At 37.0% G+C, this 18,206-nt stretch overlaps 2 protein-coding genes and 1 long non-coding RNA gene across 5 annotated transcripts in view; 2 read left to right on the forward strand and 1 right to left on the reverse strand.

Annotated features, from left to right (window-relative positions):
- IKZF3 (IKAROS family zinc finger 3) overlaps nucleotides 1-6,364 on the reverse strand; it is an 89,597-nt gene extending 83,233 nt beyond the window's left edge. For both annotated transcript variants that reach the window (XM_043584319.1, XM_043584318.1), the window contains exon 1: nucleotides 6,187-6,364. In XM_043584319.1, coding sequence (XP_043440254.1) covers nucleotides 6,187-6,193 — 7 coding nt within the window. In that variant the 5' untranslated portion in view covers nucleotides 6,194-6,364. The remainder of the gene's footprint in view (nucleotides 1-6,186) is intronic.
- On the forward strand, nucleotides 1,240-17,690 carry LOC122485487. The gene is made up of 3 exons (XR_006297879.1): nucleotides 1,240-1,250; nucleotides 9,749-9,752; nucleotides 17,564-17,690. It is a non-coding gene; the product is annotated as an uncharacterized LOC122485487 (long non-coding RNA).
- Nucleotides 10,242-17,690, forward strand: ZPBP2 (zona pellucida binding protein 2). 2 transcript variants are annotated; one of them, XM_043584322.1, is made up of 8 exons: nucleotides 10,242-10,454; nucleotides 10,598-10,663; nucleotides 11,811-11,936; nucleotides 13,358-13,519; nucleotides 14,099-14,317; nucleotides 14,959-15,041; nucleotides 16,511-16,691; nucleotides 17,244-17,690. In XM_043584322.1, exons 1-8 carry the CDS (start codon nucleotides 10,406-10,408, stop codon nucleotides 17,336-17,338), a joined length of 981 nt encoding a protein of 326 aa, XP_043440257.1. In that variant the 5' UTR covers nucleotides 10,242-10,405; the 3' UTR covers nucleotides 17,339-17,690. The 2 variants fall into 2 exon arrangements, with proteins under 2 accessions (XP_043440257.1, XP_043440258.1); XM_043584323.1 differs by having other exon boundaries at nucleotides 10,242-10,440.
- Nucleotides 17,691-18,206: the final 516 nt, after the last annotated feature.

The raw sequence follows: 18,206 nt of genomic DNA on the forward strand, positions 1-18,206 counted from the left end.
CTAAAAATCTATAGATATGGATGAAACTTACAGCTTTATATCAGCATCAACACATACATTATTCTATATTTTGTCTTGTCAATATGAAAAAAATGAAGATGCATATATATAAAAACTGTTACCACTTGCAAGAGTTTCACCTTATTATTTCAGGAGAGTGTGTTTGTTTGTTTGTCTAGTAGGCTTCACACACAGCACAGAGCCCAGCACAGGGCTTGAATTTATGACCCTGAGATCAAGACTAGAGCTGAGATCGAGTCAGATGATTAAGTGACTGAGCCACCCAGGCACCTGTATTTCGGAATAGTTTTTAAACTATCTTTGTTTCAAAGTTGAATCACTCAAAATATTTAACAATTCTTCACATTCTTTAACTCTGAACATAAAAATAAGACAAGAAGTACCCCCAACACTTACAATAAGTATTTAAAAAATTTATAATATATAATCATGATGTGTTTTTTTTTGTTATTGAGCAGTTGGTTACTACACTGTAACAAAAGCATGTCCCAACCACCTTAGCCTGAGCCTTTATAGGTACTTAATTAAACACAGGGAATGGAAGAGTTAATGATGTTCTTAATTCAATAATTTTACATGAGCAAATATGCACAGGAAAAAAACCAAGAGTGCAGAACCGTAATCTTACTCATCACATTTATAAAATGCTAATATTTCAAAGAGTTTCAAAGAGTTGATTAAAAAAGTTTCACTTTGAGGTCAGAGTATAAATTTATACATTGATAATCTTCAACACATTAAAATTTGGTAAGTGATACTCATGAAAGTCAAATGAAATTTAAATCAATACACATACATGGTACTGTCTATACTGCATGCAAGCATAAAATCAACTATTAATGAGTATTAGCAAGTCCTTTCCTAATTACAGAGATAAAGATAGATGATAGCAAAAATGATTAGTTGTTAAATATAAAAATTAGTTACTTAGTTTTCAGACTGGAGCTATTATTATATATTAACTATGATGTAATTCCACATCTATAAAAAATGTTTGTAGGTTTGTGAGCATGATCTTTTTTCATATCCACAGCCTACATGACTACTATTACAGGAAACTCTTCTGATGTGCCAAATATTCTGATAAGTTAATAGTCTCTCAAATAGATATCACTTTGCAAGTGAACTGATATGCTGTGTTAGAGAACTCAAATTAAGTAAAGTATATTATTGTCAACTTTAAGAATCAAAACATTTGTTGTGAAAAATGGCTTATTGTGGAAAGTGCAGTGCTTCATTGACATAAAGAATGCTGCAAAAATTTTAAATAAATCCATAAGTTACAGGGCACTATATTATTTTGCCCAGAGTAGAGTCAATATTGGATTAGAAAAAGATGGTACTATTCATATTGTTAGATTTAGCCAACATTCCAGACTCTTCTACCAAACCTTTTACAGTACCTCTGACAAATTAACCAGCATAATTAACTAGTTTCAATGTCATTATTTTCTTTACTCTCTTTGCCCTAAAAGCTGAACAAATAAATAATCAAATGACGAAACACACAGGCAACTCATTCATTAATTTGTTCAATAAATATGACTGTTGTTGTACTATGTGCTGACGAATGGGCTGATGATAAAAAATATGCCTATGCTTTGGAACCTGACAGTCTAGGAATGGCTACAGGTATGTTAACAACCAAAATAAGCAAGAAATCTAGTTAAGTAATCTTTTAGATAATTAGGAGTTATAACTAAAAAATGTAGCTTTGTATTGTTTCATCAGTGATGCTACTGAAATGTTTTCAATTTCTCTTATTTTAAAAAGTTTCCTTTATAAACCCACAAATAATCTGAGGTACCAAAAATTTCATCTCTAAGAACATACATTAACAAATACAATTTGTAATATGCTGCCAATTCTATTGATACAAAAAGTCAGGAGGTAAGTGGATTTTGAATTTTTGACAATGAGTGAAGAGTATTGTTCCATTAATACATTTTATTCTATTTCATATCTTTTATTAAACACTTACTTTTTATGTCTCTTAGATGAAACACATATCTAATATAATATGGTATCAACTCCACACTATTTTGATTTACTCTACAACACTTTGGACTCTAAGAACTTTAATTTTGGATGCAGAAAGCAGATTTCAATTAAGACTGAAAAAATTATTCATAATCACTGGGGATTAAAGTATTTTGATAGGTTATATAGTAATAATAACTGTTATACATAGGTTACATTTCACATAATCTACATATAATAGAAATATAATTGTTTCATTATTTCATCTTTTTTTAGTGATTCAAAAGGCCTTAGAGTCATCCTTATGCTTTTTAATTATTATAAATACACCAGCTAATGAAGAGTTATATTTTTAAAAAGCTAGATAGCAGAATGCACTCTATATCCTTGTGATGTTTAGAATCTCTTTTCACAATAATTAATGAACCCTTAGCATGAAAACATCATTTATTGAGCACCTACTACAGGCAAGTTTCTGTATTAATCACTCAGTTCTTCTCATACATGGTCTACATTGAATGTCTGATAAAACATCTATGACTAACATTTTAGTACTAAATAAGTGAGTATATACAGTTAATATATTGACAAGTTTATAATAATGTATTAAAAAGGTATTACTGGAAAGTTGTATGCTAATTTTACAGTGTCATTTCTATCTTACTGACTGAGAAAGAAAATTTCTGTTCATATTTGATTCATATTTTAATAGACTTACATGTAATCCTGAAATCTGCTGATGTATAGCTAATAGATAAGATTTTGCCTTAAGGCTAGTTTAGCCAAAAAAAAAAAAAACATTTTTGTTTTCTCTGTTTTTTCTATTATACCATTTAATTAAATACTTTAAAATTTTTCTGAGTTCTATCAAAGAATTGCTAGCACCAATCTCCTACTCATAGAAACTAATTAAATAAAAGGTGTCATATAAACATAATGAAAATTACTTTTCAGCACTATTTTCTTAATTGAATGCAACAAACTGTGAGGGTCTTTTATGAACAGAAACCATTTCTGACACCCAGCACACAAAAATAAAACATACTCTCTGCCCTCTAAGAGCTTAAAGACCAGTGGGGTTAGAAACATTTAAAGAAAGGAAAGGACCTTGGCCTAGGTGAAGGGAGGTGAGGGACCAGTAGGGAGACCACCAGAAGGCATCAGAGAAGGTCATCAGAAGGAGGGCACCTGCAGAGCGAAGGATGAGTAAGCATAACCAGGTAGAAAATGGGCTGAAAATCTTAGTGAAGACACGGAAGTGTGAAATAGCATATTGGATCATAGGAAGTACACACAGGAATTTTCTAAAATTATATTCTGTCATTTTTGTTCCTTTGAACTTTACCATTTCATCCTTCATATGCTCATGATGGAGGGCTAGTAAACTCCACCATTTGGAGGCTATATCTCTGTAAAACTCAACCATCCAAAGCATAGAAAGGGACCTAGAAGTGAAAAATGGCTTCCACAAAAGCCATGTGATAAGAAGCAGAAGCTGACATCAAGGAAACAAAATTTGTTCAATAACCCTGGAATATTTAGTGTAGGGGCATTCAGCTCTGCACAGTTCAAATCCCCCATAAGAATATACTAGAGAACATTACCTGATGGTCAGAATAGTGACTCAAGGTTACCAAGATAAAGTGATCTCTCATGTACTTTGTTTATAAGACAGGGAGGGGGCTGTGTAATAAATACACTTAGAAAGATCTCTACCCAGTATCATTTAAATAGAAAGGTTTTATATTAAATGAGAAACATGCCAATACCTATGAAATCCATTTTTGTGAACCACCTCATTTCTCAACCATAACAAAAAGAAGATACTGTTACTATAACACAAATAACAAAACTTAGCAACATCAAGAGTCTTTGGATAGAAAATACTTAGGATCAAAGATTTTGAGAAAAGAAAAAAGTTACAGCTTTTGATTTATTATATGCATTAACTTTTCATTTTTACATGACAAAATTTCAATTTCAAAGCTTATTTCATCTGAAATCATAATAGAAAGTCTCAATAAACATCTATTGATGAATGAATTTTAAAAAGATTTTGTATGTTGAAGGAATGACTAAACAGCTTCACATTTTACAATAAACTATAGCATGTTAATTTTACCACCAAATTAGGCAGAAAATAAAGGTATTCCATAAAGTATTCTACTTTCTTATACTACCAAGAAATGAGAGGTATACATTCCAGGTCAAATTTATTTATATTGAGACCAAAGTGTCAAGATAATATAAAAATATTTTAAATATCAAACACATGGACCAGATTAGTCAATCTCGGGTAAAGAACTAGATATTTTACTGCATCAAATACTCTGTCCTCAAGTAGCACAACCAAATTCATATCATTAACCTTTTCTTTCAAGTTTTTGCATTAAGCATACTATATACCATCCATCTCTATGGACCTATGAATTTAATCTAGACATATAAACTCACAGTTGATCACGGCCGATATTCCAGATTCCATCTCTTTCCATTTATAGTTTGTGCATTCTAAACCAAATTCTATACAAGTTTTCATTCCTTTCTTTTTCAGAGAGCCTTTATTCAGGCTTATCTAAAAGTCTTTGTTAAGGGCATTACTATCCCAAATTATGCTATTTATTTAATAATTTCTTTATTTCACATTAAATAAATGAATCCAAGAGTATTAACATTTACAGGGAAACACTCTAGTTTCCATGGATTTACACTATTCTGCATGTTAGTCTGGAGAAGTGAAATGATTAGGAATAAGAAAAAAATAGTGTTGAATATTGATTTATGACTTCACAAAATAAATTCAGCAATTCATTTATAATAATTAAAGCATGAGAATTTTTAAAATTATTTTTTCATAGTGTACAGTGACCTAATTTTTTTTCCTGTTCTTGGTCAACAAAGCCTTTACATGTTAACAATTATACTTCATAGACCATTTTTTAAATATTCACAGTGTCAATTTTAAGAGTTATTTTTTAAACCCTAATAATTTAAAATTTTAAAAGCATAGTTTTTCATAAAACACTTGAAGCATTATTCATAATGGCTATTTAAAAGTTGTCATATCCATACTAAACACATACTGTTTATTGACTTATTGTTTGGCATTCTACTTAAAGAAAAAAAATTTTTTATATGGGCCACAGCAGTTAGAAAAATTGTAAGCATACCCAGGTACAAACTGAGGATTCAGGACCACAATATTGCACTTAATTATATTTTGAAGGAAAAAAAAAAGTTCTGCCACATGTATCTTGTATCTCAAAGTAGTTAATTAAATTTATATAACTTTATATACTCTAGATCTAGGGTTGCCAAAGATCAATTCATTATTATGAAAAAACCATGTTATTCATAATATTTATCAAATTAACATTTTAATTAGGTGTCAGTATCTCATTTATTAAGAGAATGAATCCGTTTCTCACAAATTCTAGTTTTCCAAATATCAGCACCTTCCCCAACTTGAAATGCATTCCCCAACTTGAAAATCTTCCATTTTTCAGAGTGTAACAAACCCTTGTTGAAAAGTTTACAACAGTGGTGTGAAATTTTAGTTATCCCAAGTAAGTATATACTGAAATTTTTTGAGAAGTGAGGATAGTTTCACGACTCTCAAAATTAATTCAAATGAAACTTTTTAATTGATCCTGGTTTTTGCTTTGGATAAAGGACCATTAGAAGATCGAGTTCCAAGCGAACCACAAGTGCCAACCAGTTTAAAATTTACTTTCCCCATATGACAGCATTTACTCTTAGAAGAAGAAAAACTGTTAAGTTTAATTCTAAATAAGTCACTCAGGTTAGCCTGAATCCAATGGACACTGAGGCCATGGAAGAAAAAAAAAATCCAAAAGAATCAATTATTCCAACCCAGGTTTGCTGCCATTTCAGGGACGCCCATAAGTACTCTTCCTCTGCAGACTTCGAGTTGAGCCCTCATGTCTGACAACCCTTAAGACATAAAATTGCGGAGAAGTTATCATTTCCCAAAGTTGGGGGGGGGGGGGCAAAATGAGAGATGTTTAAGAACTACACGCTTTGCCCTCTGAAATGCCTCATATTTACTTTTGACAAAAGAAATAAATAGAAGCAAAACCGAGATTCAGAAGGTACTCTCTCTGCTGCGTGCACCGGTCGAGCTTTTCAAAGACCCCTTAGAAAAGAAGCGGGCTGGAGGCTCACCTTCCATCTCGCCGCAGGGCTGGGTTGGGCTGGAGCTGCCGCTCTGGCTACCCGGCCGCTCCACGTGCTCCTGCCGTCGCCGGGACGCAGCGCGCAGCTGGCGGGAGATTCCCGGCGCGGGGAGTCCCCGGGATCGCGCCGCCGCGTCGGCGCAGATTGAAAGGGGCAGGAGCGGGCGACCCGCCGGTGCACAGGGTTACAGCGGCGCTGGCTGGCGGCGGCTTTAAAGCACGTTCACCGCGGAGCGCCGGAGTTCCTCACCTCCAGCCCCTTTTTGAATGTCAAACCCGAGAACCCAGATAGGATGGAAATGGCCCATCAGTAAATTGTCCCAAAGTGTCTAAGAAGGATAATGGATGGGAGCGTAATATATGGGGGAAGGGGGGCTCTGGATTGTTTCTTACAAGTTTAAGTTCAGAGAGGTTTGTCTTAAGTGTAACAAGATCTGGAACTTTTGGTCTAGATTGGGGGATGATAGCCATGAATACTATCAAAGAGAACACATTTCATTTGAAGTATTCTGTTTTTCTTCCTCTGTTTTGCTTTTCACGTGATAATTCTTCGTCCAAGTTTTCAGAAAACTCTAAGTTCAAAAGGATTTGGGCACTTTTATCAACTCGACTTTTTCATTTCGCGAAGCAAAAATTCTCTCACTTTTATTTTCCTGTCTGAGAACTGTTGCCACCACTCACAAAATACTATGCACTCTATTTACGTGTGTTTATTTTCTATTACTCTGACTTCTTCAAAGGAGGATCTAAGACAGCTTACCAAAAAATGCACACACACACACACACACACACACACACACACACACATGCTGTATCAGAAAAGTAAGTAAATAGATCTAAGGGGGAGGGGGTGATAAGATAGTAAAATTAACTCAAAGATGTTACTGCACAAAAATGTACCGGTCAACATCTTTCCCCAACATCCCTCCCTCTTTATAGAGGTAAAGCACAAATTTGACTATAGGAAAAGGAAAGGGGAAGTGACCACATAACAATATTTCAAAAGCAGAACTTTTCTTCACATTGAAGTCTAAGGGACATTGTTTTGGTGAATCCTTATAAAGATATCCATTGTTTTGAATTGGACAACATGTGAATGATTCTCAAAAAGGCCACTTCCACCCTTGCTAGAAAATTACATTGTTAGTGTATATTTCAGACTTAAGGTTGGGAGTTTGCGCATCAGCAGACCATATCAAAAGAAACCCACACTTACAAGTTAAAATATACATGTTGTAATTTTATGAATTTTAGTTTATTTTAAATATGCCTTGGTATAGGAGGCACACACACATACATATAGGCATGTGTATCTATATACATACACATACATGTGTGGTGGGCAATTTTTCTTTAATGAGTAAATAAGTTGCATTGGCTTTGTTTTAATATCATGACACCAGTGTGGTATCTCTATAGCTTGTAGGGGTTGGAGTTCTACAGGATAGTGTCAATTTTGGAGAAATACTCTAAACACCAAGTCTAATTATAGTATTGAAAGGGGAAATTTGTTGTTTGTTAGTTTCTAAAAGCAAAAATAGCACATCAAAAGTAGCAGAAGAGGAACTGTAAATTTTCAAGGGATGGTTTAAGGATGAATAGTTGTTTGGTTATTAAAAGGATGTAAAAACTTTTATTACACTTAGCAGTGGAACATGTTACTACTCTGTAAATTATTAGTTCAAAATGGAGTATTTCAGACTCAGAGAATGGTACTTAAGGGAATAGATAAAAAGTAGATGCATGAAATAATTTACCTAGCTACTCCATCCTCAAGGAGGTGGATCATAAATCCCCAATCCTTAAGTGTGGGCTGCACATAGTGACTTCCTTCCAAAGTGCACAGTATGAAAGAGAGGAAAAAGAGTAACTTTCGAGTAGAGAAACCTGACAAACACTACCTTAGCCAGATGAGCAAGATAACATCAAGAGTGATAAAGCATGTTGGCAGTATGTATCCTTAATATGATGTGATGGGAATGGCACTTTACCTCTATTGTCTTCCACCCCAGTACCTATAACCTTAGTATAATAATGAGAAACATCAGACAAGTTCCAATAGAGAGGCATTCTGCAAAGTACCTAACCAGTGAAGGTCAGGTCAATGTCATCAAAATTGTCATTAACTGTCAAAGTTATCAAAAATAAGAAATGTCTGAAAAACTGTCACAGCCAAGAAGAACCTAAGGAAACACGATGACTTAATGTACTATGGGATTCTGGAGCAGAAAAAAAAGGGCATGAGGTAAAAACGAAGGAAACTAAATAAAGTACATGCTTTATTTAATAGTAATGCATCAGCACTGGTTCATTAACTGTATGAAATGTACTGTACTAATGTAAGATGGCAATAGGAGGGAAAACTAGGTGGGAGCACGTGAGAACTCTGTACTATACGCCCCATCTTCCCATAAATCTAAAACTGTTTTAAAATTAAAAGCTTATTTTAGAAGAATGGACACGTACTTTCAGCAAACAACCACGACTCGTTTAGTTTAGTCTCTCCTCACAGTAAAGTTTATCACACAGGATTTATAAGGATCGATTTACTTATAATAACTGGGAAGCTACCCAAGGTACTTTGACTAACACTGGAAAGTCAAACTACTAGGGAATTAAAGATAATGCCTAAATCTGTCTCCACTATCACCACCTTAAGAAAGGAACAGTTGAGGGGCGCCTGGGTGGCGCAGTCGGTTAAGTGTCCGACTTCAGCCAGGTCACGATCTCGCGGTCCGGGAGTTCGAGCCCCGCGTCGGGCTCTGGGCTGATGGCTCAGAGCCTGGAGCCTGTTTCCGATTCTGTGTCTCCCTCTCTCTCTCTGCCCCTCCCCCATTCATGCTCTGTCTCTCTCTGTCCCAAAAATAAATAAACGTTGAAAAAAAAAATTAAAAAAAAAAAAAGAAAGAAAGGAACAGTTGAGACTAAACCATGAATCTAGACACAGTAACTGACATGGGTGGATCTGACTCACTGAGTCACATTTCATGGCTTCAGCTATGTAGGTATAATTAACAGTGACTCAAAATGAAACCACTGACAAAGGTTGCTCCTGGACCATCTGAGATAGTCCAAGTACTGACTTGGCTCAAAGGAAATAAAACTGAAAACTCTTGATCTCACCCCAAATAATCATTCTGCACCCTGTCTGAACCTTGGTCTCTTTACCCACCAGCTTACTCAAAACCACCACCCAGGGTGTCCCACCGCTAAGAAATAGACAACAAACAGGCCACCAAACTGGTAGCCAAGAAGGAACCATGAATGACGGGGCACGGTCTCTTTCAGAGCTCTGTGATCTCGACTCATTTGTCATCCATCCCCACAGGCAAAGCAGAGCTGGGGATCTTGCCCTTTCAAATGGGCCCGTTTTCAAAAGAAGATTACTTCACAACCCTAGATAAATTTGCATGGGGGTCTCCCCACACCCTCTGATACTGGGATGTGGAAAATAAAGGTGAAATGTTCCTCTCGAGTGGGAAGGGCTGGAGATGCCTTGTTGGCGCACCAGTGGTTCCTCGGGTTCTTCGTTTGGGGGGTAGGAAATGCAGTTAGGTAAAAATCGGGTGGAAGAGTTTGGAAAAGATTGTGCACACAACTTCAGGCAAGAATTCATGAGAACCAAGGCACAGGAAATTTCCACAAGCTCTTTGTGTCCTGTGGGGAGGAAATTTCTCCGACGCTTCTCCCGCTCTCCGGTCCTCATGCAATTGCATCTCTCACTCGCCTTACCCCATCGTCCCACTGGGGGCCCAACAGTGTTCCTCTCGTAGATCTCTTCAGCCTCCAGAAAGGTTAAGTAACCGAAACGTGCAGCCTTGACTTTTTTAACTTTACTCTTTCCTTCTCCCAGGAGCCGTTCACAGAATTAAGTCGCGGAGAGCGCGGGAAAATGACACCACCAGTCGCCAGGCGTGTGGCGCGAGGCACTCGCACGAGGGCGGCCGAGTGTGCGCGAGAGGGCGGGGCACTCGCCTCCGGCGCTCGGGCCCAGCGCGCGCCGGCCCCGCCCCCGCGCGCGAGCTTCCGGAGCGCGCACGCGCGCTCTCCTGCGCATCCACTCCGCGGTAGCGACGGACGGGTAGGGGAGCTGATCCCGGCGGTTTGCTCCGCTCTGTGGAGGAGAGATGGGGAGGCGTTGGGCTGGGGCTGAGGTAGGAAGGAGCCCGCCCCTCGACGCCTCCCTCGACGCTAGCCCCTGAGCCGTGATGCGAGCGTGGGTCCTACTCTCTGCGGTGCTCTGGTACCTCACTGGAGGTGGGGCTCCTCCCGCTCGGTCCTCCCCGCACAGCCTTGTCCCTCTTCCCAGTCCTGCCCCCTCCGCTTCTCCCCGCCCTAACCCCACTCTGAGCCCCGGCTCCTCTTCTACCGAAAAAGTCAGTGGTTTCTTTCTTCCGCAGCTGGAGGTCGGCGTTCTTCGGAACGCACAAGCAAAGGTTTCATTTATGGCAAGCCGGGACACCCAGGTACTAAGGACTCTTCACCCGCAGAGTCTGTCAGAAGAGCGGGGGGAGCAGTGGACCTGCTTAAGGTTCTTCCAGCGGAGGGAAAGGGAGAGAAAGTTCATTGACCATCCACCTGGTGCTTGGCACTCTCGTCCTTTCATCCTTACAGAGACCCTGCTACACCTTAGTGTATCACCTGGCCTAAAGCCGCACAGCTCGTAAGGAGCTAGGATTCAATCCAGATCTTTCTCTGATGCCACCTTTCTTCCAAGCATCTCTACTGCTTTGCAACATGCAAGGCCCACTCAGAGTGATTTCCAGGGCTGCAAGTCCTCTGTTTGGAGTTCCTACACATCCTTTAAGTCTCCGCTCAAATGTTGTTTATCACTATGATAACACTTCCCCACACTCCCCAAGGAAAAATTGGTCCCACAGGCTAACTTGAGATAACTTTGGGATAACTTTGGGCATTTGTCCTGTTTGGAAGCTCTCCATGTTTGGAGTCCCTCCCCTTTTCACCGCCTGCCAAACCGTGGGACGGTACCTTCTTTGGATGTTCAGGGGCTGGCATTCAGTAGACTATTTTTTATTATTATTTTTTAATTTTAAAGGTTTTTTTTTTTTTTTTAATTTATTTATTTTGAGAGAGAGTGAGTGCCAGCAGGGGAGAGGAGTGCAAGCATGGGAGGGAGAGAATCCCAAGCAGGCTCTACCTGCGGGGAGCCAGACCCAGACAGAGCTGGATCCCAGGACTCTGGGATCATGACCGAGGCGGAAACCAAGTAAGCATCTGACGCTCAGCCCACTGAGCCACCCAAGGGCCCCCCTTTTCTGATCTTTAAATTGATTCCACTAACCCTTCAAAAAATTGATTCAAGTGAGTTCTGAATCTGTACATTAAAATGAACTAAATGCATCATGTACATTTTTATAAACAAAACTATAATATCACAGAAAAAAAAGACTATTTACTATCAATCTAGAGTTTTAAAAACTTGTAAGAAGCAAGAAGGAATTTATATTCATATTCTAAATGTTATAATGATAGGCTATTTTTTCAAATAGGGAAATCCAAAAAGAATTAGTGTGTCCTTGAGACAAAATGGTAGGACGTGTATTTCTTAATTTTGCTAATAATATGGCTATATGTTATTTTATTTTGTCACAGTGAAATTATATGTAAAAATACATCATCATAGCCCAGTCCTTGTCTGTATGGATTTTAGACGTGCTAAAAAAGAAACAGTGGACCCCACCTACATATGGATTGGGCCTAATGAAAAGCCATTAACAGGTAATTTGTTTGATATCAGTATCTTCTTTTAAATTTTTTTTTCAACGTTTTTTATTTATTTTTGGGACAGACAGAGCATGAACGGGGGAGGGGCAGAGAGAGAGGGAGACACAGAATCGGAAACAGGCTCCAGGCTCTGAGCCATCAGCCCAGAGCCTGACGCGGGGCTCGAACTCCCGGACCGCGAGATCGTGACCTGGCTGAAGTCGGACGCTCAACCGACTGCGCCACCCAGGCGCCCCTCAGTATCTTCTTTTAAAATGATATGGACTTTTTAAAAAAGAAAAGCACTGTCACTTATTAGAATGAACAAATCGAAATTTAATTTTTTTAGTGTTTATTATTATTTTTAATGTTTATTTATTTCTGAGACAGAGACAGCATGAGTGGGGGAGGGACAGAGAGAGGGAGACACAGAATCCGAAGCAGGCTCCAGGCTCTGAGCTGTCAGCACAAAGCCCAACTCGGGGCTCAAACTCCCAAACCGTGAGATAATGACCTGAACTGAAGTCAGTCGCTCAACCGACTGAGCCACCCAGGTGCCCCTAGTGTTTGTTTATTTTTGAGAGCCAAAATCAAGTCAGTGGCCCAACTGACTGAGCCACCTAGGTGCCCTGAAATTTATTTATTTTTTAAATTATTTTTTTAAAGTTTTATTTATTTATTTCAAGAGGACAGAGACAGCGTGAGCAGGGGAGGAGGAGAGAGAGAGGGAGAGAAAGAGAATCCCAAGCAGCCTCTGCGCTGTTAGTGCAGAGCCTGACACAAGGCTCGAACTCACAAAACCATGAGGTCATGAACTGAGCCAAAACCGAAAGCTGGATGCCTGGGCCATGCAGGCACTCCTGAAATTTAATTTTAACTGGGGTTTCACTTGCCCATACTTAGACAAATCATATTATGTATCTTGGTCTGTGCCTTATTTTCTCTGCATGTAAAAACCAGCATACAAACCTTTTGTACCTTACTTCTCAGAGCGGTATTAGTTCAAAAGTTTTTATAAAACCTAAAAGTTATCTTTGTAGTATCTGTATTGGAGATGAATATCCAATATATACTTTTTCATGATGTTAGAAGAGTTTTGGGGAATATTAACATTAATTTCTGTTTTACATGAGGAAATTGTGTAGTACTACAGAGCAGTATAATTTCATTTACTAAGTTACCAGCATAAACCAATTGAAATTAGAGGCCAAGAACCAAGTTAAAGAAAACCAAAATATATTTCAAAAGTGTGCTTACCTCATGTGGCTTTCCACAAGAGTATAACAGAATTAAGATTTCTTTTAATTCTTGAAGTTAAATGTTTAAATAGTCCATTAATTTTTAAATTTTTGTATTTATTTGTAACCCCAAGTTTACTAAATAGTGTCTGAATTGTTATATGTTAAACAACCAAATAATTTACTATTTATGTTTAGGAAATAATCAAATAACTATAACTAAAACAGGAAAGCTGATGGTGAAAGATTTTCTGGAGGCTTTGTCTGGACTTTACACATGTACTCTTTCTTATAAGACTGTCAAAGCAGAAACCCAAGAAGAAACAATAGTAAAGCAGAGATATGACTTTATGATCTTTGGTAAGACTATGGGCACATTTTAACTTATACATTTAGTTTGGATAAGAATTAAGTGTATGGTCTCTTCATTTAGTGAGAATGACCACACAAACTCTTAAATTGACATCTAGATAGTATGTCCTTAACAGTCCTCTTTCAGCCTCCCACTTCCCACCCTCTAGGTATGCAAGTATAATCTACCATATCACAATTTTGCCAAGTAATTTAAAAACTGATGTTAATTCTATAAAAGCAAATTGATGATCCTTTTCACTGGACTGTCCTGAGAGCAGTGACACTTTCTGCATTTTAAGCTATTCCACCATTTTATTTTTTTATACTGTTAACATATCTATCTATCCAGCCATTTCTTCTCTTGTACTGATTAGATAACATATCAGATGAAAACAACCTTTTTTCATTAAAGTTATTAGTTTTATATATTTTTTGAGAACAAACTGATAAAACATTTTTATTAGATAAATTTCTATGCTGATTTGCAAGATTAATGGGATTTCATATTGCATGTTATTTGCAAGTTCTTTGGTAGAAGAAATTAATGGTAAGCACAATTGTTTTTATTCTCATAATTTTTTAAAGCCTATCGGGAACCTGATTACTCATATCAGATGGCTGTACGTTTTACCACAAAGTCTTGTGAAGGAAGATATAATGACCTGCTTTTTAGAGTGCTGAAGAAAATCTTGGATAATTTAATCTCTGATTTGTCATGCCATGTCATAGAACCATCATATAAATGCCATTTTGTTAAAATTCCAAAACATGGCCTCATACATGAGCTATTTATAGCCTTTCAAGGTAAAAAAAATTTTTTAACATTTCTTTAATGTGAGATATCTTACAAATAGTAGGCCCTAAATGTTTGTTACGCACTAAAGTATATTGTTGGTCCTAGCCTGGTTATGGTTTTAAAAATTAATGTTTTAATTATTTACCTTAAACGACGATATATTTTTGCTTACCTCTTTTTAATTTTTTTTAAATAGGCTCCATGCCCAACATAGGGCTTGAACTCACAACCCCAAGATCAAGAGTTGCATGCTCTACTGACTGAGCCAGCCAGACACCCCTGAGCAGCCAGGCTGCTTATCTTTTAGAAGTCAATATCACTTTATAAATATGGCCTTTAACTATGCAGCTAATATTTAATTTATAAATTCTTATAAAATTTTAAATTGTATTTTTGAGAAGAACTTAATAAAAGAGAAGAACCAAACCAAATTTATTTCCATTCATTTTAAACCCTTGTAGTTACTTTGATTAGCCCCCAGATGGAGTGAAATAATAATGTATAAATTATTCAACTTGTGTATTTTACTTTATCACTAAGATTAGATAAACACATGCACACATGCATACTAAATTCAGCACTGGAGGCTTTGTTGGAATGTTTGGAACTTTTTAGAATTCTTTTGTGAAGGTATTTTATTTCTCTCCAGTTAATCCTTTTGCACCAGGGTGGAAAGGTGCATGCAATGATTCTGCTGACTGTGAAGATATCACTAATCATAATATCCTCCAGGTAAGAATTTCAATGTAGGGGGAAAGTATTTGAATAGTTAACAAAGCTGTGTAAAAATTGTGAATACTTTATTTTATTAATTTAAAAGTTTCTTCAAAAATCTATTCCTCCATGTTGTGAATATTTATCAATAATAGACATTCTAAGCAGGTAGATTTAAATTATTCTTTTTAAAAATATAAAGTATTATTGATTTTTGGCTTTAGTTTTTAAAAAATTTTTTAATGTTTATTTATTATTTTTGAGAGAGAGAAAGAGAACACGAGGGCAGGGACAGAGAGAGAGGGAGACACAGAATCTGAAGCAGGCTCTAGGCTCTGAGCTGTCAGCACAGAGCCCAATGCGGGGCTCAAACTCACAAACTGAGAGATCATGACCTGAGCTTAAGTCAGATGCCTAACCCACTGAGCCACCCAAGTGCCCCTAGTTTCAGTTTTTATTTACTATTTATTTATTTGTTTGTTTATTTATTTTTGAGAGAGAGAGAAAGACAGAGTGTGAGCAGGGGAGGGGCCGAGAAAGGGAGACACAGAATAGGAAGCAGGCTTCAGGCTCTAAGCTGTCAGCACAGAGCCCAAAGCAGGGCTTGAACTCACGAAGGGTGAGATCATGACCTGAGCAGAAGTCGGACACTTGACTGGCTGAGCCACCAAGGCGCTTCCCCCACACCCCACCCCCCCCCCCCCCCCCCCCGCCACCAACCACTGGTTTCAGTTTTTAAAGCAGAGATTGTGAGAGTCTGGGCCATCTCAAGATGTTTTGTTTTGGAATAATACATCTAGAATAATATGTAGCTCTCCAGGTTAATATTATGTATTTCTTCTATGATAGAAGAATGGACCCCTGGTTTTTGTTTCCCAAATGGCAACTAAGTAGCATCTTGAAGAACAACCCCACAATCATGTAATCCTAGGTTAAACCAGTAGTTCTTCCAAAATTGTATCTATGCTGGTCATTATAGTTGCTTTCCCTCTGCCATTCTCAGAAGCTAAGGACATAGTCTAAAAAAATCCCTTTACTCTCCTGATTTAGTTCCTTGAGCCCTTAATATTGTGCATGGCTTATGGAAAGCACTCAGTGAATATTAATTATTATTAAATTCTGTGCTCAAAAAATAAAATGTACATTATTAGTTTTAATGCTGATTAGGGAACAGTTTTGGTTTCCATGTTGCTTGGCTCTTTGGAATAAGAAATAATGAACTCTCAGTTGTCTACACATGGAATAGACATGCTGCAAATAATTTAAACCTTAATTTAATTTTTCTTAACCATTGCACATATGAATTGATAATAATTGATAAGGTCAAGGCTAGACTAATTTTCGTATTTACACACAACTTTTTAGGAATTCATCTGTTGCATAAAGCATGACATGTTTGTACTATGTTTCATCGCCTCTGATACAGGAGGATAAATTTAGTTCACAGTTTAGTAACTGTACTTCTCTCTGGTATTTTAAAATCTTAGGCAAGAGATCGGATAGAAGAATTTTTCCGGAGCCAAGCATATATTTACTACCACGACTTTAATAAAACTATACCAGCTATGCATTTTGTGGACCACAGTTTTCAAGTAGTACGTATGGATAGCTGTCGTCCAGGCTTTGGAAAAAATGAAGGTCTACACAGTAATTGTGCTAGCTGTTGCGGTAATTATAAAATATAAATATCTAAATATTTAGATTATATAGTCAGAAGAATAGATGAATAATCCCCTTAGGATAATTGAATATAGTGATTCTTTCACAAAAAGTTATATTTAAAGGGAAGTAAAATTCAAAGCCCAGATTTCTAAATATAATTATCTTCATGTATATTAATTTTTCCTAATTCATTCTTTTGTATTATAATACATCTCTATAGTATTCTGAGTTAAGCTGCTAGGCTATGAAGGAAAATGACAGAATGGTCCTACCTAGAAAACAGCATTAGAAATAGGAACTTGTAAATGGGGCACTGCAAAAGATACTATAAAATGCTGATTTTAAAGGAAAAAATAGGATTCTGACTTTCTCCTACCTTTAAGATCATCAAATTACAATGTTTCAAACTCATAATCTTTCACAACTTAATTGGCTGAACATTACTCAGTATAACATGGGTATAGAAACAGTGTGATATTGAGGGCAGATTTATATTACTAGTATAAAATACCTCTAACTGAAATTATAATAATCTACTCCATGTTTTTTCCTCTACAGTGGCTTGTAGTCCTGGGACTTTTAGTCCTGATGTTGATGTTACTTGTCAAAACTGCGTTTCTGTCCGTATTTATGGAGCTAAATCTTGCACATAAACTTCAAACAAAAAATCGTAATATGAAGACTAGAGGTGAAAGTATTGTTACTTGCTTGTGGAGGTGGGGAACATAAGATAATTTGTTCACATCCCAGAGCATCATAGATCCATTAAGATCAGTAAGACCAGAACATTGGAAAACATACATTTTAGGAACTTTAAAAAGATAGTTGACATGGCATTTGTAAGAAGGAATTTAATATCTCCAGTGTACAAAGGAAAGTGGATGATTTTCAATGAAATATGTTTTGGTGTTTACAAACTGAATTTGTTGCTCTGTACTTAAGGGTATATTAAGATCAAAAAGAGTAGCGAAGTATAATATAATAAAAAACTTTGTACTTCCCATATATTAATTTGTTTGAAATCACTCTGATATGATATAAAGGCCTATATTTTACCGTTGTAATTAGAACCAAAAAAGTTATTTATTTTGGTCCCTTTGCTTTTAGTTTTTAAAATAATTAAGACTTTTTGGGGCGCCTGGGTGGCGCAGTCGGTTAAGCGTCCGACTTCAGCCAGGTCACGATCTCGCGGTCCGTGAGTTCGAGCCCCGCGTCAGGCTCTGGGCTGATGGCTCAGAGCCTGGAGCCTGTTTCCGATTCTGTGTCTCCCTCTCTCTCTGCCCCTCCCCCGTTCATGCTCTGTCTCTCTCTGTCCCAAAAATAAATGTTGAAAAAAAAATTAAAAAAAAAAAATAAAATAAAATAATTAACACTTTTTAAAAATACAGTTTTAGATTTATAGAATAACTGAGATACTAGAGTTCCACATACCCACTCCAGCTCATGCCATCACCCCTTTCCGGTTTCCATTATTAACCTCCTGCGTTAGTGTGATACATTTGTTACATTAATGAACTAATG

This window comes from Prionailurus bengalensis, chromosome E1 (assembly GCF_016509475.1).
Source record: "Prionailurus bengalensis isolate Pbe53 chromosome E1, Fcat_Pben_1.1_paternal_pri, whole genome shotgun sequence".
Classification (NCBI taxonomy): Eukaryota; Metazoa; Chordata; class Mammalia; order Carnivora; family Felidae; genus Prionailurus; species Prionailurus bengalensis.